Raw genomic sequence first — 24589 nt, forward strand, 5'->3', positions numbered from 1 at the left:
TAGTCACAAGCTTGCAAATAATAAAAAGTAACTTCCCTATTGAGTGCAAATTATAAGTAATAATAGGAAATGAATCAATGATTTCCTTTGGAGATGCATTGTGGTTGCTTTATGTTCAAAAAAAAAAAATGCAATAGAGAATCTGACCCTTGCCCCCATTCTTCAATTTGTAACATCACTAACTAGCTCTTGAAACAGATCCTTTAAGATTTAAATGAATACAAGAATCTAGTACATTTGGCTCAAAAGTTCTATAAAAGTTGCACCAAAAATTATGGTATGCACTTCAATGAAGCAACCATATGCTGAGATCACTCATACTAATGTAGGTACAGCTTCTGCAATGTAACCATCTAAGAATAAAATCTCTTTTCAGTTCCAGCAATCAGGAGCCATTGCTATATACTTCATCAAACCTTACAAAGACATTTACTTGTACCAACATCATGAGTGGAGAGATGGGCAAGCCCATGCCCTAGGACATGGTTGTTGAAAAGTTGTAAAAACAAGTTTGCATCCATGCATCATTCATTGACTATATTTGGCAGCAATCCACCAAAATATTCTTCCATTTCAAATTAGACACCGGTCACATATATGCTTCAACATTCCTCAAACTCGAGTAGAAAAGTTGTGCAGGTTGACATCAAACTTTTTTCACGTACGTCAGCTGGAAAGAAGATGCATCTTATAAGTGGGAAAGATGCATGCATCAGGTTTGTTTCTACACCCCTAATGTTAAGTGCCTTTTCCCTGCACAGCCTACATCAGTACTATGCATCTAATGTGAGAGGCTTGTTTAATATCCATACACAAGCAGCAGCCAAATATTTTGGAAGCTACCAAAAAAAAAAAAAATCAAGAACCAACCTGGGCTTCAATTTCATTTCTGACTTTCACTGGCGATTACTCTGGTGAAAAGCTTGTGTGTAATATCCATAGAAAGGCAACCTGGAATGTTTCAGTGTCATTTCACGCTTTCGCTGGCTACCTGCCCACTCTCATTTGGATTTCTCTCCCATCCTTTCAACTAGTCAAGTCAAAGAATACGGAGTCATTTTCAGGAGGGATATATCTTGAAGTATGGCCATAAACCAAATGAGAAAGTAAAGTTGGTCAAACAAGGTAAAAATATCTAAACGGCTAAGTGTGAGGTATGAAAACCAAAAGTGGAGACACTGTACTAGTCAATTACAAAGTCAGAGGAGACCATCAGTTCACTCACACATGGCGTTGCTCAAGGCACAATGTGCCACTTGAATCATCGGTCATGATAATCAAAGAAATCCGTGAATTGTCAAATGACAATGTGTCTGTAGTTGGTCCCAATATATTGTTTGCCCTAGCTTGTCCTTAGATCTGACAGCATAGGATAGTGAAGCAATGACTTTTTAAAGTACATTACAAACATTTGAAGTAGTATGTCTCTCAAATGAAAGAATTGGCATGGCACACCTAAGTTACTCTACTTTCTACACTATGCATAGAAGAGCCTTCTCCAGCATCTCAAGTTCCACATAATTCATCAACAATTTATCCAACTATCTCTGGTAGATCAAATCTGCCATTGGAGAAAGATTCCACAATGGTAAGAAAGATGTGGAAATCTAGGTGACTGCTGAATTGGCTAAGAATGTTATCTTGTGCCTCAAGTTTATGTCATCTCCTCAGAGAAACTACTAATAAATAAAAGTGCTAAAAACAATGAAACAGCTCGTCAAACCTGTGAAAATCTATTTATTTAAACAACAATTCTACTTCCAAGTCTATGAACAAAGAGACCCCTTGAACTGCAGGTATGGGACTTGGCACCTGCAGGTACAGAAAAGGATCATCAAAGCTCATCATTCCCATGATGCAAGAACATAACAAGACGTATGTTTTCCTAAATGTTAAAGGATGTAAACCTCCACTAAAAAGAATCCCATCCTGAGCTGCACAGAACACAGTAAGTCAACTCAAAGGCTTCTGGCTCAACTAATATCAAATAATATCCAAAGACCAACCTTACAATGTATGCACATCACACCTTGTTCATCACTGAGGGATATACAGGACTGAATTTTTCCCTCCTTAACAATGTGTACAAAAGAGTGCATACTAGAGTTTATTTGTTGGCACCAAAACTCTCTCTTGCCCAAACCATCCAGTAACCTTACACAAGCTTTGCCTTTGTGGAAGAAAGGGATCACTGCAACAGAGGGACTTCAAGGAGTAAAAGCCTAAATCTGCAACTCTAGAACAGCTGGAATTTACAGCTGCCAATATTTCAAAGTTTCAAGTTTGATGTTCACCACTTCTCTACAGCTCCTCAACAATGATCATCATCTGAATCCGAGTCTGATGAGGAAATCACTGAGGACAGGCTTCCTACACTGCTGCTGACACAATGCCCAATAGCAGAATTCTTGAGCTTGCGATTGCCTGTGTTGCTCAGGAGGTTCTTCATCTCCCTCATCTGCACCAAAGAGAAGAAATGTATGTATATATATATATATATATATATAGAAGAGTGAGTTAAAACAAAACTAATTGTAACAGAAGTGTATTCACTTCAGTACCAAACCAGTGCACCAACCTGATAAAAAGCATTTATCTCCTCTTCAGTCAGCTCACTTCCTTCTTCATTTTCCTCCCACCCAAGAGACCGCATGAAAGCTGCTTCCTCCTCCTCAGAATCCACAGGCATAGCAATACCTACACTCTCATCAAGACTTTCAATGGCCAAAGGCTCCTCCACTCTGCTACCTACTTTATTAGTAATTAAACCATTTTCCAGCATACGTTTGGAGTCCCCATTACTATGAACCTTATCTATACACGGGAATGATTGTGAATTCCAACTTGCCCCATTCTGTTTCAATTCAGAACCATTGCCTTCAGAGAACTGTGATTCACTTGCACAGATATCATCGCTATTGGTCTGAACTGCTGAAACATTTTTCTTGGCATTGAAGGAACCTCCATTCCCAGCTGCTTGTTTCCTTAAAGTGTTGAAAAACTCGCTTCTGTTTTGAGCTTGAAGAGATGGTCGTTTATCTTCTAATGTGGAAGCAAGATCCTTTGCACGCAAGCCACCTGAAGTATCAGCACCTGGAAGCCCTGTTGACAATGAAACTTTTCGATCAAAAGATGGTTTGCGTTGAAGGGCCACAGCAGAAACAGCTCCGTTGGCCAACATGGAGGAGCCCAAATTTCCTTGAGCAGCCGCTTGAGGAGAGTTGGGACCATCAGTCTTCAAACCACTGGACGCAGTTGCACCACCTTCTTTGCTAGTAGGCTTCAGGACCAGCAGCTTTCCAAGTGAGTGTTTTGGAGTATCAGGTCGAACAGGTCCTGATGTCCTGTGTAGGTTTGCCTGTAAGGAGCCAGATAACTGATGCACTTTGGTCCCCGATGCCATACCATCCAAACGTGCTGGCTTTGATTTCCCCTTATCTGTCAGACTCTGATAAAAGTACAAAGTTGAACCCCTTTTCAGCACTGTGGAAGAATTATATGAGGAAATTTTTATCAACATTAGTTGCTACAAAATTAAAAATGGGAAAAAAGAAAATGTTTTCCAGTGCAAAATTTATTTGGACAGAAAATATACTGACTGTATCTAATAGTTCGTTTGAACAAGAACAACATATGAAGACCTAACAAACTGGCTGTAACCATAAGAGGTTTGAAGAAGTGTGATTTTCTACTCTCCAATGACAAAATCAGCAAATTGAAATTGCTGTTGTTCTAAATTGTTAAGAGACAGGAACCATTGACATATGGTTGCTGTTCACAGAGTCATGACTGCTGTTTTACACAAATATTAATGCTACCAGCAGGTTGTTTCTGCTATAAATGCTTAAATTTTCACGGATCAATGCTGTCCAGACTATGTTAGGACTATAGTGCTCCTATCTCAATCCCAAACTACTCAAATACCAATGAAAGATTGCTGTAATCATTTTATAGTACTGCATGATTAGTTTGTTGCATGAGCATTGTATATTCAATAGTCATTCACTTCATTATTCATTGTGTTCATTGTCTCTAAGTTACCCTAACCCTAACTGTGTTCTGTGTTTATCAATTTGTGCTTTGTCATACGATTGGTTTTGTGTTTTCTGTGTTTAGAGCATTTCTTTACATCCCCCTCGCTCCCCATTAACATTAACCACTCATTCCATCGACCTCTCAAACACAAGGATGTCCATCCTTTGCTTATTATGCACCATCACAAACTCCATTGGTCACTCCCACACAAGGATTTCCATCCTCTCCCTATAGAGTCACTATCCCCCACACCTTGAGGTCCTTATGCGACTACTACTATGCACATGCCTAATCAAGCCATACCTATTTTTGGAACCACTACATACACATCTTGCATGCATGGTCGACACTCTAGAGTTCATTCCCAAGTGCACTCCACTTTCCCATGTGAAGATATGCTAGGGTTTGCACTGAGGAAACACATCATGTAGGACCAAGACTGAAACACAAAGACTCAAACAAAGACAAGCAAAACTCAAACTCTAAACACAACACACAAAACGCAAAATGCAAAAACTCAAAACTCAAACACAAAGACAAACATAGAGAGAAGAAACTCTAAAGTAAATGAATGCTGTAAATTATTGTAAGAGTACAAAATGCCCAAGGGTAAAGCAATGCAATGTTGGAGAGTGACATCCACTGGAGACGGATCCCAAGTGTAGTAACCACCAGTCGGAGTGTTGGAGTGCAAAAAACACCAAATGCTGATCACCAGAGTGTCGAGTGTAGGAAACAAAGGTGACAACAAGAAAGGTGTTTGCTGATGCAAATGGCTTGCTAGACAGCAAAAACGCTTGTACTGCAACAATCGCCCGGTGGGAGAGATGGCAACGACTTGTCACCTACCACGAAATGCTGAAAACGCAAGCTAATCAAGTGCTATGATGACAAAGTAGATGAAGACCTCCGAAGAGCAAGGCAATGGCTGAAAACAAGCCACCTGGATAGTGATTGGTTGCAATCAGTTATGGCTAGACAGCAAATGGTGGTGGCTCATGGCTGAAATCTGCACGGTAGAGTGAGAAACCTGCACAAAAGGATAAGGCTTAGTGGTGGGCAACCCATCTATTTATAGATGTTGAAAGGTGCCCCAAAAATTTAGGGTTTTGGGGGACCACTTAAACTCTCTTAAATCGCGCACCAAATTTTTGTTTTTCATTATTTGAGCGTGTTTTGGGGCTCTTTAAAATGCTAATCAACTGTAAAGCGTGTTTTAGCTCAACACCCCCTCTCAAGCCCAAAATTGAGCCTAAAAGGGAAGGCTGGTAATATTTACCCCAAGGCATCCCACCCCAAAGCAGCCACGGCATCGGACAAAAGATGCACATTGGCTACCCAATACCAAGACTACAAAGGCAATGGTTATCTTACCAAGGGAGTCCAAGTAGTCACCCCAGAGAAAACACGGCATTGGGCAAAAGATACTCGTCGGTTGCCCAGTGGCCTACCAAGCCCTACAAAGGCATATGAAACCACATTGAACTTTTTCTTTTTCTTTTTCTTTTTGTGATGAAATGTTAATTTTAGGGGTGACAGCCAATTAAGTAACAGTGACTCAGAAGACGAGAGTAGGGGTGGATACCCAACACATCACAAAATAGTATAAGCATACCCCACCACTCGAGGATATCGATGACAAGGGAAAGGTGATGGAGTATCACATAAAGAAGGATGGTGGTGTAATCCACCAATGAAAACACCTTAGGATCCATCTAGCAGTGCTCTGCACAGTGGGATGCAAAATATGCTACATGCTGAAGACTGCTCATGCAACAAGTGCCACTTGAACAGTGTCCCTCGTGGGAAAATTAATCGCTTGCCCAAGAGCCCTAATACAAAGATGATGAAAGCATGCAATGTATAGGGGAAAGGTACAACATGGGAGAAAGGCCAATGTCGAAGACAAGTGCCGAAACCTATAGAATACCAACAAGGGTAGAAACCCCCTCTTAACTTGGATGTCAATACCGAAGAAGGAAGAGGAGGCTAAGGATGTTGGTATTCATGTGGTGCCGAGAACATCCTTACTAGAAAAGATGATAGAAGTCGCCACCATGATAGCATCAAGAGAGATATTACACAATCCACCACGGGAGGGAAAGCATCCATGTTGGTAGAAGAGTAAAACTCCAAGTAAATGGAACCATAAAAGGAACAGCGCGCATCTCTTGTATCCAACTCAAAAAGGACTAGTGCAAGCTTGCATATTAGCCCTATATTGAAATACAAAACCCTGCAAAAGATATCAAAATCTACAAGCACAAATGTGAGTAGTAAGATACTCCAAAAAACAAATTTAAAAATAAAATAAAATAAAGCAAAGCTAAGTGCAATGCGATGAGTATGTAAGTATGCACTAGAGTCTAAAAAGAGAAAGACTAAATGTGGCCACCATCGCATACAACGAGACAAGGAAGTGATCCAAGAAGGTAGAGTGGATGTCCTAGGAATGGATACATAAAGTACAATAGGTGAGTCACTAGTAGACCAATCAACCAATCCTTCAAGAGTAGTGAAGAGGATAGGCTACTAAGGTTGTCCACGAGCCACATGTCTTGCAGCCACTAGGACAGATGGAGTAGATGGTGTAGCAGCGAGAGGTGTAGCCCACTAGACTGGCCAACCGAAGTGGAGAATCGCAACAATCTATTGTGGCTTTCTAGGAGGAAAACCTTAGGTCTTGGTACAACACTCCTCGTCCACATGGCCCAACCTCAAGCAGTGTGTGCAAAATCTATTTTTATTAGGAATTTGCTACCAAAGGGATCATGTTTATTCGGTTCCATCAGAGGAAGTGTTGTCGCCCTTGTTTTGGCTTGCCTTTACATCTTGTGAGTTTTTGCCACTGTTGGTCTTTCCTCTTGAAGAAGAGGTAACCAACCCTCACCCCTCTGAATGGATGTGTGTCATGAGGATATGTATTTTTGAAACCTCACTTAACATGTGGATTAATGTTTAATCACATGATTAAGTAAATGTTGCACATGTGAGGTGCAACTAGGGTTAGAGTAAATTTACGAGCCCGAGATCCGAGAAAATCACAGGATGTCAAAGGCAAAAGTTGCTATAAGTTATGCCGCACAGGTACTTGGTGGTATCTCGTGCCAATTGTTGGCCTAGGTCATTCATTTGGCCATAAGTGTCACTTGGTGACACTAGAGAAGTGGCGTTTAATGAAACCTAACGCCAAACTGATGGTCAAAGATGGCGCAGACACTCGAGAATGGAAGTTACCTAACCAATTTAATTATTGGTCAATCAGATTATTTTTCAAATCATCGAAATAATTATTAATTTAATTGTCAGAATTTAAAGACTGAAAATTAATATTTAATTATAAATAATGCTAGAAAAACCATTTGGGAAGACTACCACTTGTCAAAATGCCCATGCAAGATTGAAAAACGTCTTTAGAGGCTAGAGAAAGGTAATTCTAGTGTATTCAGCTTGCAAGAGAGAGTGAGGAGATATTCTTGGTCTGATTTGCAGCCATTGGAGGACCTTTTGAGGCAACCAAGGGCAGAAGAAGATCAATCAACAACAGATGACAACATCTATAGGTTGTTGAGACAGGACAGCAGCAGCAAAGAACTGATTTTCTTCAGTTCTTTGCATCTATAAGCTGTTGTGGCAGGGCAACAGCTGCATTTGACTGATTTTCAGTCTTTCTTCGCGACAAAACTCTGAATTTTCTCTCTCTACAACTTTCTCTCTCATCTCCCAGCCATTTCACAACCTTGCTTCAAAGATCTCAGCATTTGGACCCTTGGAGACTGAGAATTTGCAAATTTCTCTACTATAAACCCTAATTTACAGCAGAAATTAAGATTTAACAACAGCCTCAAGAAGCGTGCCAAATTTTGGAAGCTCCAAGACTTCGACTCAATAGGATTAAAGGTAAATTTCAGCTAAATTCAGGTGGAGGACTAGCCAGTCATTGAATTTGGGGCATTTCCATTGTCTATGAAGTGGGTAAAGGCCAATTAAGTGCCCAAATCAAGGGGCAAAATAGATTGAAGACTTGCTAGTCACTTTGGACAGCAAGGGGAGTTGAAATGCGAAGGGGATCGAGAGAATCCCATTGTAAATCAACTTCTTCTTCAATAGAGCTAAAGAAATACCGAAAGAGACGCCAATTTTGGGGCCAATCAGATGTGCATTGTCCAAGATCAGTAGGTAAATTTATATTTTCAGATTTGCATTAATTGTTTTCTACTGTAATTAAGTTGTAATCAGGGACTTACCACCCATCCATGGAAGGAAGGCTGGTTACAATGTGTGTGGAAAACTTCTTATAGACATGATCATGCAGCCTCGCATAACACAAGAATTGACGCTCAAACTCATAGAAGGTCAGTAATCTAGGTAATAAGATAATGTGCTTGATAAAATGGAAGTATTTGTCCAGCAACTTGTTTAAGAAGAATTTGTTTTGTTTTTTGAGCCGGGTGCCTAATCAGACTCAAAGGCGGAACCCTGTACCACTAGCTTATGATTTCGCTACTTCCTTCAAGACCAAGGTCCTTGGAAGACTCCTCCCAATGGAAGGGGCGTGGATAGGCACCTAGCACCCCGGTTCAGGGGTCCAGGTAGTGTTGGACTCTCACCAGCTAAAACCGCCGATCCCAACGGGTTCCCTCAAAGAGATGCCATACCCCAAGGTTGAGCGTTGGCTCGAAGGTGGTGTCCCGTCGCACTCAAGCAAACGCTGCCTCCCGATAACATTTGCTTGCTTGAGCGAGGCAATGCCATCATTGGTACGAGTACGAGCTTGCGCACAAGATCGCAAAGGGAGGATATCGTCATCTCCCTACCCGCAGAGGGCAAGGATCACGCATATAATGCTCCCAAGTACCTTGGCATCGCCTCGCCAAGGAATAATGCCACAAGGCTATGCCCCGGAACCACATTCCTCCAGTGCGGACGAGTGCTCACCCAGTTGGGTAAACACACTCCGCCGATCTCCCCACCAAGGAATAGAGTAGCTTCATCCTCTAAAGTACACCCTTGGGACAAAAGGTCACGAGTTTCACTTATAATACCTGAGATGTGCCTGTCGCGTTCATTGGTCAATACAGGACAGGAAAGCAAGATGTGTGCATAAGAAGTTCCTGCTTCACGAGAGCTGCACAAGGGATGGGATGGACACCACAACAGATGACTCCAATGCCTCCGAAATCCTACCAGCCTCAAAAATCGTGTTCAATACCTTCGACATCGCTAGCCCTTAGGGGGACTTTGGGATTTCCCTCTATCCACGACATCCATTATCTTTGTATGTAATCTTGAAAATCTCTAGGGGGATGCCGTCTATGCCTACGGCTTTGTGTCTTTTAAGTTTCCTAAGCACATGTCGGACTTCATACCATGCAATAGAAACGCCTAGGGCCTTAATATGTGGCCTCAGGCGCAAGCCTGTGTCCATTTGCTTCCAGTGGTCGACATTGTTACCTGTTCCTAGGGGGTCATCATACACCTTAGAGTAGTGGCTCTCCCATATCTTCATGAGTTCAAGGGGTTCTTCCGTCTGCAGAGTTCCAGAAGCGTCTTTGAGGGGGTTGAGCCTTTTGCCCACCTTGATTCCTAACTCTTGCGATGCCTTTTTGGAGCTTCCACCATTTATAAGCCAACCTGGCTCGTTGTAGACCTTTCCCCTTGGCAATTATGTGAGAGAAGCTCTGGTTCTCGCTATCATGGCACATTTCCGAATCTCTACGTACTCTTCGAAGGTCTTAAGGTGAGATCTGAGTCACTTCCAAGCCTTCCTTTTCAAGTTGATAGCGCGGCATGCCTTGGGGTTAAGCCTTCCTGGGTGGTGGTGGGGGTCTAACCGTCATGACTCCATTTTCTTGTGAGATAGCCTTCACCGTTTCCGTAAAGGCTCTTGCCAAGAGATCTGGGAGCGGGTCCTCTCCCTCTACCTCCTCATTGAGGTCGGACAATGCTGTGTTAGCAGAGTATTTGTCAACTCATGTGCGAGTCTGAGCTTGATCTGGGCATTTTATGCCAGTGGAGCATTTTATGCATCAGTCGGCCAGCATTAATGCTGTCCGACCAGCATTATTGCTCCCCACTTTTTCAGCCTATTTATACTCAGTGGCTCCTCAGTCAGTCACTTCATCTTCACCATCTGTAGACTCTGTGGAGAGAGGAGCCAGTGCCAGTGCCCACGCAGCCAGTGACTCACTGTTGTATGCGACTGTCTCGTGTTCAGATATATGGATTCCATTTCCCGTGCATACATCTGAGTTCTCATCTGTATCGTGTTCTTTTCTTTTCTCTTTTTGTCTTGTGTTTCAGCAATTTATTTCAGCACATGTTTATGCTTCCACCTCTGCTCCACTTCTGACATGGTATCAGTTTTCAGGATTTGTGTTTCTGCTGTGTTTTCTTGCTGATTTCAGGACTGTTTTGTACCCCTGCTGATCAGACGACTGCTGTCGCAGCCAGGCGACCTGTTTTGGGGCTGTTTTCAGCCTGCGTTTTTTGCAGTTTTGCCATCGCCTGCTGCCTACGCACCCTCTGCTGCCTGCGTTTTTCATCTACAGCTACTGGCGACAGTTTTCCACCTGTTTTTCTCCAGTTTACAGCCTGCGTTTTGCTGATTCAGCGTCTCTCGTGGCTGGGTGACTGTTAATTCAGGCCGTTTTTGCTGTTTTTGGCAGTTTTTGACTTATTTTTTGACTTTCTGCAGCAGATTTTGTCTTCTATTGATCAGATTTTGGGTTATCTTGCATGTGAACTCTCATTTTTTGTAGTCTGTGCTTGTGTTTTGGCTGTGTTTCCTCTCTTAATTCCATCTCTTCTCTACTTCTCTTCTTATCCTCTCCATATGGCTCCTCCGTGCACTTCCACTGATGATAAGTTACATATGACCTCGATGCTTCTTGAGCATGAGACATCCTTGAGATTACAGGGGTGGCTTCCGGCACATTATGGAGATGAGGCTTATGTAGCTTCAGAGAGGGGTGACGGGAAGAAGAAGTCGAAGGCCCAGTGTTACCACTGTGGCAAGAAGGGACATTTGCGGAAGGACTGCAAGAAGTTAGCGGCTTCCAAGAAGAAGGAGCAGAAGACGAAGCGGGATGCTGACTCTACCGATGAGTCCTCTCCTTCATCAGACTCCGACTCCGATCCTCCGACCAAGGTAAAGTCCAAGGCGCGGAAGGGATCCTCTTCTTCGGATCATGGGAAGGGCTTGGTGGCTCTTTCCTCGGCTGCTTTCTAGTGGTGGTGATGAGGTCATCCCTCACGACTCTCTTGTGCCAGAGAGGGAGTGTGAGCGGGTGTTTAGATGGGGCAGCCGCGCCTCATCTATACTTTTACACAGGTGCACAGGTTCCAGAGAGGGACGTCCCTGACGCATCGACTTCAGTCTGGTGGAATCAAATCCTGGAGCTAGGATTGACATCCAGGTTCATGATGAGCTGGTCATCTGACAGAGAGCGGGAGGCTTTCGTCTGGAGCTCACATGAGGGGACACTTTGGTGGTCTGGCCAAAGGCGGGGAATCCATGGCCACCTATGTTCAGAGGCATTTTTAACAGGATGGTCTTGTATGCTACTGAGAGACATCGGTGATGGACACAGAGACATGCTATGATCTTCTCTATTTTCAGGTGTTTGGTACGATCGACATCAGGTTCTCTCCGAGGCACCTTGGTGGTGGCTTGATCACCCACTGCTTGGGTATCCATGGTTCTACTTGGTGGTTCTATGTTGTATAGTTTTTTATCCCTTTTCATTGTACTATTGTATTGTATCAGATCACTCATGATCTGAGAGACGGTGTTAGCAGAGTATTTGTCAACTCATGTGTGAGTCTGAGCTTGATCTGGGCATTTTATGCCAGTGGAGCATTTTATGCACCAGTCGGCCAGCATTAATGCTGTCCAACCAGCATAATTGCTCCCCACTTTTTCAGCCTATTTATACTCAGTGGCTCCTCCTCAGTCAGTCACTTCATCTTCACCATCTGTAGACTCTGTGGAGAGAGGAGCCAGTGCCAGTGCCCACGCAGCCAGTGACTCACTGTTGTATGCGACTGTCTCGTGTTTAGATATATGGATTCCATTTCCCGTGCATACATCTGAGTTCTCATCTGTATCGTGTTCTTTTCTTTTCTCTTTTTGTCTTGTGTTTCAGCAATTTATTTCAGCACATGTTTATGCTTCCACCTCTGCTCCACTTCTGACATGCTGCCCACCTATTGCTAGACAAGAAAGCACTTGCTGCCGCGTCTGCCTTGTCCGCATCCATGCAAGGCACACGTGGGGTAGTAGGGTTTGGGCCTATTCCCATATCATCCACTGCTTGCATCTTGCAAGTGACAGGCCATTCGGAGATGTCGGTAGCTCTAAAGACATGCATTGCTGTGAGTCTAGAGATCGCAGCGTCATTCCCGACAAAGAAGTCGAGATCCGACTTTCCATGGCCCATCTTGGAATGGTATGTAAGCTCGGAACCAGCAGTGCATAGCATAGAGAATTCGGGGAAATGTGCCTCCAAATACCAACTTAATATTCTTTGCTTGCAATTCTAATCACCCCCGACTATGATTGGAATTCCTTTCTGATATAGGGTCCTCATTCTCTGGCACATGTCTTTCAGCACTTCTCCTCGTTGCACACAACTGCTTTTGAGGAATATACACATTCCCATGGATCCACAGCCCTTGCTTCCCTGCGCCGCAAGGAAAAAACTGCACTAATAGGCAGTTGGGAGTCGACTCGCATAGCTCAAATGCTCTATACTCCCGATAGATTATGGTGACCAATCCTCTCACACCAGGAATGTTCGAGCCCATGCGTTGGAATGAATCATAGCCCTATAACAGTAGGGGCCATCCGCCATGAAAGATCCGTGTCTCTTGCAGCCCAATTACACACCAATGTTCTTTCCGAGCCAACATATCGAGCTCACACCGCTTGGAACGAAGAGAGTTGATATTAAGACTCGCAAAGATGGGTCTCTTGTCGAGGCCTTGGTTTGGCTGTGACGGGGCTACAATCTTGCACTCACTGAAGGGAATCGATAAGCAGGTGTGCCACCGACAAAACGTACGTTCCTCCTTAATACAAGTCAAAATGCTCAAGGATGCTTCAGATACTCGGCTGTGATGTCGAACCGCACAAACCAATTTTGCAAGCACCTAATTCGATCGCACTTCTTAACCTTCCGATACAAATCCGACCGGAGCATCCGTCTCAAGGCACCCCACATAGACCGTTCTGTGAGGCTTCCAACACCCCATATCACAATTCTCGGATATGTACGCAAACTCATTGACCTTAACGCTATAGCCATGTCTCTGTCCCTCCTCGTGAGGACAGTGTGGGTCTCACTATGAGGTGTCGAGGGTCCCACTATGGCAGAGGCAATCGTGTCGCCATTACCGACACTGGTTGAACTGTGCACGATCGAGGCGTTATCAATTGTCCTATTACAGGGTCCCTCCCTGCTCCTCTCACTCCCACTTGTCTAGTCACTTGGGAGTTTTGCCACACGACGATCGAGGCATACGTCACTGTTTTCTTTCTTCTCCCGCAATAGTACCCTTGATTGCGGGCTAATGCACCTGTCTCGATTGTCTCATTTGGTAATGGTATAAACACGGGACCGGATGGGACCGCATCTCCTCCATCACATGAGGTCGCTGTAGGGTGACGACATTGGTTGGATACACAGGACTTCCATACCGATCCTGGTACGCCTGGGGATTAGGGTTTCCACCCTCTCCGTTGCCCCAGTTTAAAGTCCTGGATGGCACGACTATCTCGTAAGGGTAAGGAACACTTCTCGTTCAGGGGGGGCGCTGTGTTAGGCCAACCCACCCCTAGGCCATTTACCTCGCACGGCTCCAGGTTCTCTCTTTTTAGTTTAGGGACTGGTGAGTAGGCGATGTCCAATCCGCCACCCCGGAGCATCATCACCCCTTAGGGGTCAACACCCCCTCGCAGCCGAAACTGGGGCCTCGTGTTCCCCAACACATTGAATGTCTACTGCCCTTGACCCGACCCCAGATCAAGCCGATACGTCTCTGACCTGATCGTCGTTTGACTTCGGGGAGCCAGTAGTGGCAAACTCAACGAGTAACCACCGATACTCGGTCAACTTGACTATCACATCATCCCCTTCCTTAATGGAAAACTCTCAAAGCTCAAAATCGAGATTAATATGTCAAGTGTGATCTCATGCCACATACCAATCGATGAGATGACTCCAATGCTCAGATGTGAGTAAAAATATGATGTAATTGAGAGTGGAACTCAAGAAGCAACCCTGCATTAACTCAATATTGGATGTGGCGTTGCGGGCTCTCCATTGATGGATGTGATTAAGGTGAGCTAAGTGAGAGTCCCGACATTGGCTTGTACCAACGACAAAATCCCAGAGTCCCTTAGATTCAAATACTTATTGCATGAAGTTCAACCAAGTGGTAAAATTCAACCCATTAAAACAAGTCTTATCTATGAAGGCATTCTTGATTATTGCAACAAGAGTGGTAGTGCTAAGAGATGGAGAAGGTATATAATGAGGGTAGTGTGGATAGGGAGATAGAGTGGAGTACGCTTGGGAAGTAATCCCAGAGAACACACCATGCATACGAGAAGTATGCATAGCAGTCAATGAGATGACTCCAACACTCGAATGTGGAGAAAAAATGTTGTAATTGAGAGTGAAACTCAAGAAGCGACCTCTGCATTAACTCAACATTGGATATGGCATTGCGGCTCTCCATTGATGGATGTGATTAGGATGAGCTAATCAAGGGTCCCTCGCACCAAAGACAACGTCCCAAAGTCCCTTATATTCGAACACTTGTTACATGAAGTTCGACCAAGTGGTAAAATTCAAGCCGTTAAAATGAGTCTTGTCTGTGAAGGCATTCTTGGCCGTTACAATAGGAGTGGTAGTGCTAAGAGATGGAGAAGGTGTGTGATGGGGGTAGGGTGGATAGAAAGATGGAGTGCAGTACGCTTGGGAAGTAATCCCAGAGTGCACACCGTGTATACAAGAAGTGTGCATAGCGGATACAAATGTGAACAAGGGCAGATTGGATATGGGCATGGTAATCGCTTGTGGAGCCCAAGGTGGAGGAATAGGGACACGTGGAGCAGAGGATGGAAATCCACACATAGGAGTTACCCAAGGGATGTGTGTAATCGGTTCTAAGAAAAACTTTGATTTGTGAGCCCATAAGTAGAGGATGAATATCCTTGCATCTAAAAGATCAAGGGAAGGGAAGGAGGGGGGAAGGGGATTGTGAGTGTGTGGGGATAGTGAGAGGAATGCCTATCACAGCCGTTCCAAAGTGAAACAATGTGGTAAAGTGGGGATATATGGAAGGTACAATGTTAAAGGGTGGCATTTCTCCTAACGATGCAACAAGAAGTGGAGAGAATGGAGGGTAGATAGATGGAGAGATGGTAAATGAGAAAGTGCTAGAAGCTAAGATGGAAAATCCAACCCCTGGTGTGCTTTGCACGAAGTAGAATGTAATCCAAGATTTGGAATGAAGATGTAAGTAGATCAGAATGTGGAGACAATACTGGTGGGATGGGAGGGAGTTGAGGAGAGTGGTTTACTTGCTCAAACAAGACACATAATAGAGATATACCTGATGAAGGGTATCTACTCCAAGAGCCTCCTCTATTAAAGTTAACATACTGAAAACCATCCGGCTTCTACACACCAAAAGGAGAAACAAGAGAGGGTTTTGACTCATACGACTCAAAAGGATTAGGCGAACCTAACATAAGGCTTGGCTGAGATAAAGGAGATGGATCGCTAGACATGCTAAATGTCACGGTCCCCCCAAGATCAGAGAGATGGCCAATCTCACCAATCGATCCAGATGGAGTAGTAGCACTTGTTGGAGTGTAAACTGAACTATATGCGATGCACAAATACTCCTCAAACTCATCTGTAAGATGACCAAAACGAGAAGAAGATGATAAGAGTGAAGGTGTATCTACCTCCTCCTCGAGACCATAATGCCTTGTCATAGCCTCCAATGATGGAGAAGCTTGATAGGGCGTCATAGGATCCGAAGAAAAAGGTGCCTAAGACATTATGAGTCATGTGTAAGTCTCGCACAAAGGCTAGCCTCCACAATCACCGCAGGATGCTCTTTAGAAGAGCACCGGCTTTGATACCATAGGAAAATATGCTAGGGTTCGCACTAAAGAAACATAGCATGTATAACCAAGACTGAAACACAAAGACTCAGACAAAGACATGAAAAAATCAAACCCTCAACACGCAAAATACAAAATGCAAAAAACTCAAACACAGAGACAAACACAAAGAGAAGAAACTCAAAAGCAAGTGAATGTTGTAAACCATTATAAGAGTATACAAAATGCCCAAGGGCAAAGCAATGCAGTGTCAAAGAGTGACATCCACTGAAACTCAAATGACAACAAGAGAGGTGTTTGTTGATGCAGATGGCCTGCTGGACAGCAAAAACGCAAGCACTGCAGCAGTCGCCCGGTGGGAAAGATGGCAATAGCATGTCACTTGGCACCAGATGTTAAAAGTGCTGACTAATCAGATGCTATGATGAAAAAGCAAATGGAGATCTCCAAACAGCAAGGCAATGGCTGAAAACAAGCCACCTAGGACTGGATAGTGAGAGACTACAATCGGTGATGGCTAAATAGCAAATGGTAGTTAGCTGATTGGCTGACATCTGCACAGTAGAGTCAGAAACCTACAAGTCACAATGACAAGCCAAGGACCCCGGGATATCACTAGGTATCAAAGAGAAAAGTTGTAATAAGTTGTGCTTAACAAGTACTAGGTGATACTTGGTGACAAATTTTGACCTAGATCATTTTATTAGCTACTAATGTTAGTTGTGACATTAGAAACTAGACATTAATTAATTGATTAATTAATGTTAACTCAAAGGCTAATAACTGCCCAAGAATGCTTGGATGACAAATCAACCTAGCTGATTTAATTGTTGGTTGGTGGATTTTATTTTAAGAAATAATAATTTTTATAATTAATATTCTGAAAATTAATTTAATAAGGCTAAGAATTGATGAAAAATGGATTAGGAAGGCTACCACTTTTGGCAAAACTTGCCCATGCAAGTGAAAAGAGGCCGATTGGAGGTTGGAAGTGTTGAGAAATGGACAAATGATGTATGCTCCAAGAAGGGATGTCCTAAATCCCATATGTACAATGAGGAGAGTGGAACAACCCAACTTCTATAAAGCATTGTACTTGAGTATCACTTCATAATGATGAATACAATATCATGATGCTTTCCTCTTTCAATTAGTGTCATTGTCAATCCAATACACAAGATTATCTTTATGAGTCCAAGCTTCCATCTTGGAACCTAATTCACTTGTGTAACAGTTGTCTACTCATTGTCCATGTCAACACGAATTTAGTCTTTATCTTCCAACCTCCATAGCTCCTGACATGCTCTGATCCGACATTCTAACATGGTATCAAAGCTCAGCTGAGCATGGTCAGTTCCTTGCTCTGCTTCTCCAGCTCCCTTTCACTTCTAACCAGCTTGGTATCAGCTCAAGACTTCATTTCCTACTCTAGCTTCAGCTTCACACGTCGACATTGCGTACTACAAAAGCCGGTATTGTCGAAATTCTTCCTCGTCCTGAACTGCGCCCCTGCTGGTCGTACAGCTGCCATCATCTCCACGTTGCGCGATCTATGATGCCACCATAAGGCTTTGGTAGCCCCCCAAGTAGGCTAACCTCACCCAAGAGGGTTTCCCAAAATACTCTCTCTCTTGATCACAATTTGAAAAACCCTAACTATCATCTCTGTGGGCAGCCATAGCCATTGACTTTCAAGGTCATAAAACCTTTCATTTTCTTACTCCTCTCAGTCCACTGAATACTCTATCACTTTGGTCTTACTGAGCACTTAATTTCCAACAAAGGATCACATTAAATCAGCAAGCAAGAAGAAGATCAAGCATCAACATTCGACATTGAGCTCCAAGATAATATTTTTTTAATACTCATGCAATGTTGTTAAACACTAATCATCTTGTGTCTCTTGACACATTGAAATACAATTCTTTTATTGGTTGATTTGTTGCTGATCAAAGATGGTCGAGCTCGAACAAATAGCAAAGTTCAATGGAAAAGACTTCCATGCTTCGAAAGAAAAGAACATGTACCACCTCATGAGGAAAGACCTCTAGGATCTCTTTGAAGATGATGAAAGTGATGCAAATGGTGGGAAAGAAGATTTAGAAAGCAGAATCCTTGCAGTAGCTCCACCAAAAACCAAAGAATGGAAAAAGATGAATAACAAGGCACTAGGCATCATTGCCTGGAGACTAAGTGATGATATGCTACATCATATATCTAGCCATCATATATCTAGCATCAAAGATGCTAGAACTACTTGGGAGGAACTTGACAAGATCTTTGGTACCCAGGCAAAGAATTCAAAGGTAAAATTACTCGTGCAGTTTTATAAACTGGATATAAAAGATAGTACTTCCATAACCATACACATTAACAAGTATTAGAGCCTAAAAATCCAGCTTGCAACTCTTAAGAAGAATATTGATGAAGATGAAGCAATAGCCATACTACTTGTAAGTGTAAATAAGGATCCATATGAGAATTTTGTGTCTACCCTAAGTAATGTTCCAAGTCTCTCACTTAAAGATATTGAGCACGCACTACTTGATGGAGAAAGCAAAGTTAAAAGCAAGGATGCAAAGGAACACCAACACCAAGGGTACTTATGGAGCAAAAGGCCATGATCGAGGACTCAGCACCAACAACAACAAGGATCTGATTATATATCATTACTATGGCAAGACTGACCATATAGCCAATGAATGTTTCCACAAGAAAAGAGCACATTAAATGTAGAATAATCACCACTAGAACCACTTCATGAATGACGAAGAAGAAAAAGATGATACTTCTGCTACCATCAACAACTCTGACAGATTGTTCTAAAGAATTTACATTGTATCTTTCATATGTTTTTCCCATAGTGGATCTCTATTTTAACCTTAGTGGATTTGCTTTATAAAAACCCTTGCCAAAGATGTAAAGTTCCAAGCTTTAACTTGACTAGGTTGCCTATAAGCTAGCCTCTTGGGCCATGTCACCATGTAGAAGGAGCAAAAGCCAGCAAGTGTAGGGACTCATCGTTTGATGGGAGGTGTTGAGAAATAGACAAATGATGAATGCTCCAAGAAGAGATGTCGTTTTCCCTTAGTACCCACATTGTTTCTCTCATAAGCAAAGAGATGTCTTGCAATGAAGCTATGAGAAAAATCACTTTCTTCTTAACAAACTTGTCTAGAAAGTGCACAAGGCTTAAGATCTTAGATAAGAAGAGAGGATTTAGCTTATAATGTTACAATAACCTATTTTAATGAGAACCAAATCAAGCATAGTAGCATACCTAACTATAAATGGAGTTATGGAGCTGTCCACTAGATTTTCCCCATGCCTAGAGAAGGTTAACAACTGATCTCCTCCTATCAACTCATGTCCATGGTTGACAACTGCAATCTATGAAGCAAAGAAGAGGAATGGCTATCACCATACTTGGGCTTCTCGAATGAGAGAGAGAGAGAGAAAAAAAGACCCCAAAATAGCCAAGATCAAGTTTCTAAACAAATAATCAACTACTCTTGAATCAAATCTCATTTTTTATTAAAAGCTAATTAATGCTTGGATCCTTCGTCATAAGTGAGTTGCACACTAGATCAAACTTAGGCTCAGGGCCATCTTTATACAAAACTTTCAAACAATCATTAAATCTGAGGAGCTAATTTTCAATTAATGAAAGTTTCACATTGAACCTTGTTTCTTTTGTTGCATCTAGTACCGCATAGCCTATACACTTCTCCACTACGTGTCCCAATGTTAAGTCCTTCCCTAATAGTGCAACGATTACCATGCCAAGAGCTAGGGCTACTAAAATTAAGAGTTCATTTTAATTAAATCATTAAGCCTATTTCCCATTTAGGTGACGCATCTTCTCCACTCCCATCTTTGTATTAGATCGCATCTCCTACAAAGAGAGAGAGAGAGAGAAACTAGAGACATTGTTGCCATTGTTGGTCATTACATGTGTTATATCCATGCAGTTTGTACCTAAAATTGCAATCACCGCAATTGATGCATGTCCTACTATGATTGAGTGAGTAGGTTTGTAAAGCTTATTCCTCCAACATGATTTGGAAATCCTATTCAATTAAGTAGCACCCCCGTTTCTTCAAGGCCCACCTTATAGCCAATACTTCCCTCTCATAGGTTACACACTTTTTGCAGCCTTGAGTTTTATTTGGCCACACCCATTGCAGCATTAATCCTACACCAAAACTGCTAGCAACACAAAGCATTGACAAGAGCTCATTCATATCCAATACCTTCAAGACAAGTGGAAAGAAAATGTCTTGCTCCATCTTTCTCATTGATATACTTTTGATTTGTAACTTCTAATTTGTAAGAAGAAATATCACACGTGCACAATGCTCCAAAAACCACATGTAAACTCTAGATCACTTCTCTAGATCCATACCAAAAACAAAAATGTCCCAAATAAAAAGCAAGTACCAAAAAAGAACTTATACTTTATCCAATTTACAAAATGCTTATTCTCATTTTTTACAAATTGAAATAATGCGCTCCTAAAGACTAACTATAAACCAAGATATTATCAAGGAACACCCTATACACTTCAAAAAGAGAAAACCACAACTAACAAACAATCAACATTACATAGGCTACAAGAACTGATACACAAGCCTACACATTTACTAGACTATACCCACAAAATACACCTACTACACAATCCAAATGTGCCATCGATTTGACATGTCTAACTAAATTGTCCTACCCTTTCAAAAAGTTCCAATTGAAAATTCGGTGATCAACAATCACAAATGAGTTGACTATCACTTCTTGTCATACCATCAACTGTTTCTGACTGACAAATGACAAATTTGGTCTCAATGACATCCATTTCCATTAAAATACAACAGCTCCAAAGTGCCATATTTGTTGCTTGCCATGTCATCAACTTGTATAACTGATAGATGACTAAAACAGGCGACACACATGTCGATTACAATAGAAGAGCCCCAAAGTGCCATATCTAGCCAAATATACCACCTAAGGTAGAGACACAGAAGCACTAATATGCAAATCTGTCTATACTACAAGATCTTAGAGATATTCCAATCCCATTCTAATAATTTGTTTGGAGCTCTCCAAAACTATGGACTTCGCAGCTCACACTCTTAAGCTCCAAAATATAGAGCTAGACATAAGGAGTCTTAATTTTGGAAAGAAATTCCCACAAGACATATTTTGATATTTTGTAATTCATCACAATGCATTGGTCAATCTGGGTCACACTGGTCATTTGGCCTCCCTCCCCTCTCCCCCCCCTCCCCCCAAAAAAAAAGTGGTAAACCATTTGTATTTTTTCACCCCGCAAATGTAGGATGAAATCTTACTTACATTTTAGCAGCCCACAATGTAGGTTAAAATCTTGTATTCTATTCCTATGACCAAATGACCATACAAATGTAGGACTTGAGCTCACAAAGTCCTCGCACCTTCTGGTTGCCATCACATTCACCTACCAATTAAGCCTCTCTCTCTCTCTCTCTCTCTCTCTCTCTCTCTCTCTCTCTCTCTCTCTCTCTCTCTCTGTTTACATCATTTACATCGGCCATTACCTATTCATGCTTGACAACAGGCAGCCAGACCTTATAAGAAAAGAAGACATCAACCAAATCAAATACACAGAATTACAAATTATGGGGTTCACCATAGTCTTTCGAATCATAGGAATAAGCTGACGAGACTGCTTCAATGCAAGCTCCTCAAGCCTTTGGTTTTCAAGGGATAACTGCAGGTGAAGAAGAGACTCAGCATTGATAAGGGAGCACCATCTAAGTTAGCCAGTAACAACCAAAAAATTCTAGCAACCTGAGGAGGAGTTCGGGCCCGAGGTGGATTCTGAGTTAAAGCTTCCGCCATATTCATGACAACAGCAGAGGTTGTCGGGCTGAGTACAGATGAACCACAACATGTTTGCCCCGTAATGCTGCCAGGAAAAACATTTGATGACAAACTGCTGCTCTGTGGACTCCCATTCAGAGGAGGAGCTTCAGCAAGAGCTGATGTCCAAAGATCAGCTCCACCGCCCCCCCCACCAACAGTAGATGATAAGGCAGCTGAAATGGAGCTGGAAAAAGTTCCTGCCAATCCAGGTGAAGAGGCTCGAACCATGTCAGGACGTGGAGAAGCTTGCCAAAGATGGCGAGGACTGGCAATGCATGATGAAACATGACCAAATTGTTTTTCCTCTGCACCTAAGGAAGGATAATCCCATTCAAAAGCAGCTTTCTGGATACTTGAAGCCAAGCTACCACCTCCAACAACTGGCAGAGCTGAAGATTGGTTCAAAGTCTCATTTATTTTCCAAGATCCGTTCTCTGCTACTCTGTGTGATAAGCCCATAGACTGAGATCGCTTCAACCTTGCCTCATTGTCATACTTGCTAAATGGACCTGAAAACAGTCTAACAGACCCATTGTCCATACGCTCTCTGCCTCTTTCTCTTTCATCTGAACCAAACTCGACCATTTCGTCTCCCCTGGACCAAGAATCCCCATCTCCCCTGTATCCATCTCGATCCTGATCTGGCTTCGTGTGGCTGTGAGCTGCAGAACTGCGACCTAACCCAGAGTGGGAGCGCCCAAAAACCACATTATCTCGTTCACTGCTGACCCTTTCAATTGCACTGCTGTTGTGACTCTTACGTGAGGGCGAGAAGAGAGCACGATCTGAAGATAATGATACTGCTCCGGGAGAATCAAATTCTGAATGTGCGAGAGGGGTGTGTGCTGCCCTGGGCCTCAAAACAATTGAGCTTCCACCATTGTCTGCAAGCACAACAATAAGCAACCTTGCTTAGTATCCCCCAACCATTATGCCACACCCACCCATCAACAACAACCACCCCCACCCCCCCCATAAAAAAAGGGAATCAACATTATCACAAGGTTTAGGTTGAGCCAGTAGGCAGTCACAACATGTTCGATTTTCATATACCTGTATATAGACTAGATTGATGCACAGATACCCCAGCAGCTCCCTTGAGCCATGCTGGAACTAAAGAGTGCTCATTTCTCTCCATCAGGAATAATTACCATGGTAGTGAGAGCTCTGAGATCGTCTGTCCCGCTCTTCACATTGTCATTAAAATATGTGCTAAAAAGGTTTCACAAGGTTATCATGCAAAGCCTAAATGTAGCTTCACATTTACCAAACATGTACTTTCTATTTTGATCAAATCTCAATTAAGCCACCATTCCTGTTTGTTATGACGTGTCCCTTGCACAACAAGGGCAGCTAAGATTATTGAGCTAAAACACAGAGTAATCACGGAACCTCTTCAACAAGTCTGGCCAGATCCCGGATTGTTTTCGAGGGGAAATTCTTTAAACAGAAAGAATCTTGCGTGGAAACAAAAGTTTTGGTCAAAATTACATCGGAATGAGAATCACAACGCTGCACATAAGATCGCGTTTTTTGTCCAGCATTAGCAGTGCCTGAATCTGAACTGTCAATTGAGAAATCCTTTTTTCAAATTCCAAGGATAGTAACACAGCTCCCGACTAAGGAAAACCTGCATATCCAGAACTAGGGAAGAGCAAGCTGTAACCATCTCACATTCCGCTGTTTGAAAACTGCATTTCTGTTGGCCGAACCTGCAGAAGAACTTCACATTACAGCGCCTTGCGGAGAATCCAGAGGGAGTGAAACGCTAGCATTCTATTAGTGTCCTTGAACTGCCAATGACTGAATTTCGATAATTCGCCTGCCACATTAGGAAATCGATGCCAAGCCTAACTCTATGGCATCATCCTTTACATGAAGATGTCCGCTTTTGAAACGCTGTCATTCCTTGTCCGTTTCTTTTTCTCTTCCTAACACGCACTACCACATGTATGGAACTGGTATCAAAAAAGCCCTTGACTGTGATTAGTCTACTATTTCGCCGGTCTCCGTGAAACAAAGGGATTCAAAACCCTAGCTATGAGGTCAGGCTTCGTCAGCCTGCCTCTCTCTCCGTACTGCAGGTTGCTGCCGAATACCAGAAAACCCTACCAAAGCTCAGAACTGCATGGAGAAAAGTAAGAGCGTGACTTTGTTCTATGTCGAAAAAGGAATTTGTGCTGTCCAGGGGGGCTTGAGTGCGGCTATCACCACGACCAGCACAGAGAGAGAGAGAGGGGGAGGGTATAAAGCCGTTTTGCGGCAAGGAAAGGTCGGCTGGAGCAGAGGTGGTAGTGGAAATCTTCCCGTGGTCGCGGGACAAGATCCGGACCCAGGTACCGAGAGAGAGGTAGAACAGCAGTGCTGCAGGAGAGAAGAGGAAAGGGGAAACAGAGACAGACAGGCAGACAGACAGACCAGACGGGCAAAGCTTGATGCCAAAGACGGCTATGGCGAGATAACAAGGTTTTGTTGTCGAATCTTGTGCGAGACGAGAGAGGGAAGAAGAAGAAG

The 24589-nt window shown here is 42.9% G+C and overlaps 1 protein-coding gene across 2 annotated transcripts; it reads right to left on the reverse strand.

Moving 5' to 3' along the window:
* Positions 1-1352: 1352 nt before the first annotated feature.
* Positions 1353-24589, reverse strand: LOC148027866 (uncharacterized). Of its 2 annotated transcripts, XM_087689571.1 has the most exons (6): positions 23129-24589; positions 22001-22959; positions 21840-21920; positions 2785-3448; positions 2579-2697; positions 1354-2458 (listed from the first exon to the last, which is right to left on the reverse strand). In XM_087689571.1, exons 1-6 carry the CDS (start codon positions 23211-23213, stop codon positions 2312-2314), a joined length of 2055 nt encoding a protein of 684 aa, XP_087545697.1. In that variant the 5' UTR covers positions 23214-24589; the 3' UTR covers positions 1354-2311. The 2 variants fall into 2 exon arrangements, with proteins under 2 accessions (XP_087545696.1, XP_087545697.1); XM_087689570.1 differs by having other exon boundaries at positions 1353-2458; positions 2579-3448.

Source organism: Lygodium microphyllum, chromosome 12 (genome assembly GCF_053477565.2).
Source record: "Lygodium microphyllum isolate KBCC chromosome 12, Lygodium_microphyllum_v1.1.10, whole genome shotgun sequence".
In the NCBI taxonomy this organism is placed as follows: domain Eukaryota; kingdom Viridiplantae; phylum Streptophyta; class Polypodiopsida; order Schizaeales; family Lygodiaceae; genus Lygodium; species Lygodium microphyllum.

Coding starts and splice junctions, on each gene's coding strand:
- LOC148027866 (XM_087689570.1), bottom strand. CDS start 23,213: ATGGAGAGAAATGAGCACTCTTTAGTTCCAGCATGGCTCAAGGGAGCT. Junction 21,921..22,000: donor GGGCCCGAACTCCTCCTCAG/GTTGCTAGAATT, acceptor CTTCACCTGCAG/TTATCCCTTGAAAACCAAAG. Junction 3,449..21,839: donor CTATGATTCGAAAGACTATG/GTGAACCCCATA, acceptor TACTTTTATCAG/AGTCTGACAGATAAGGGGAA.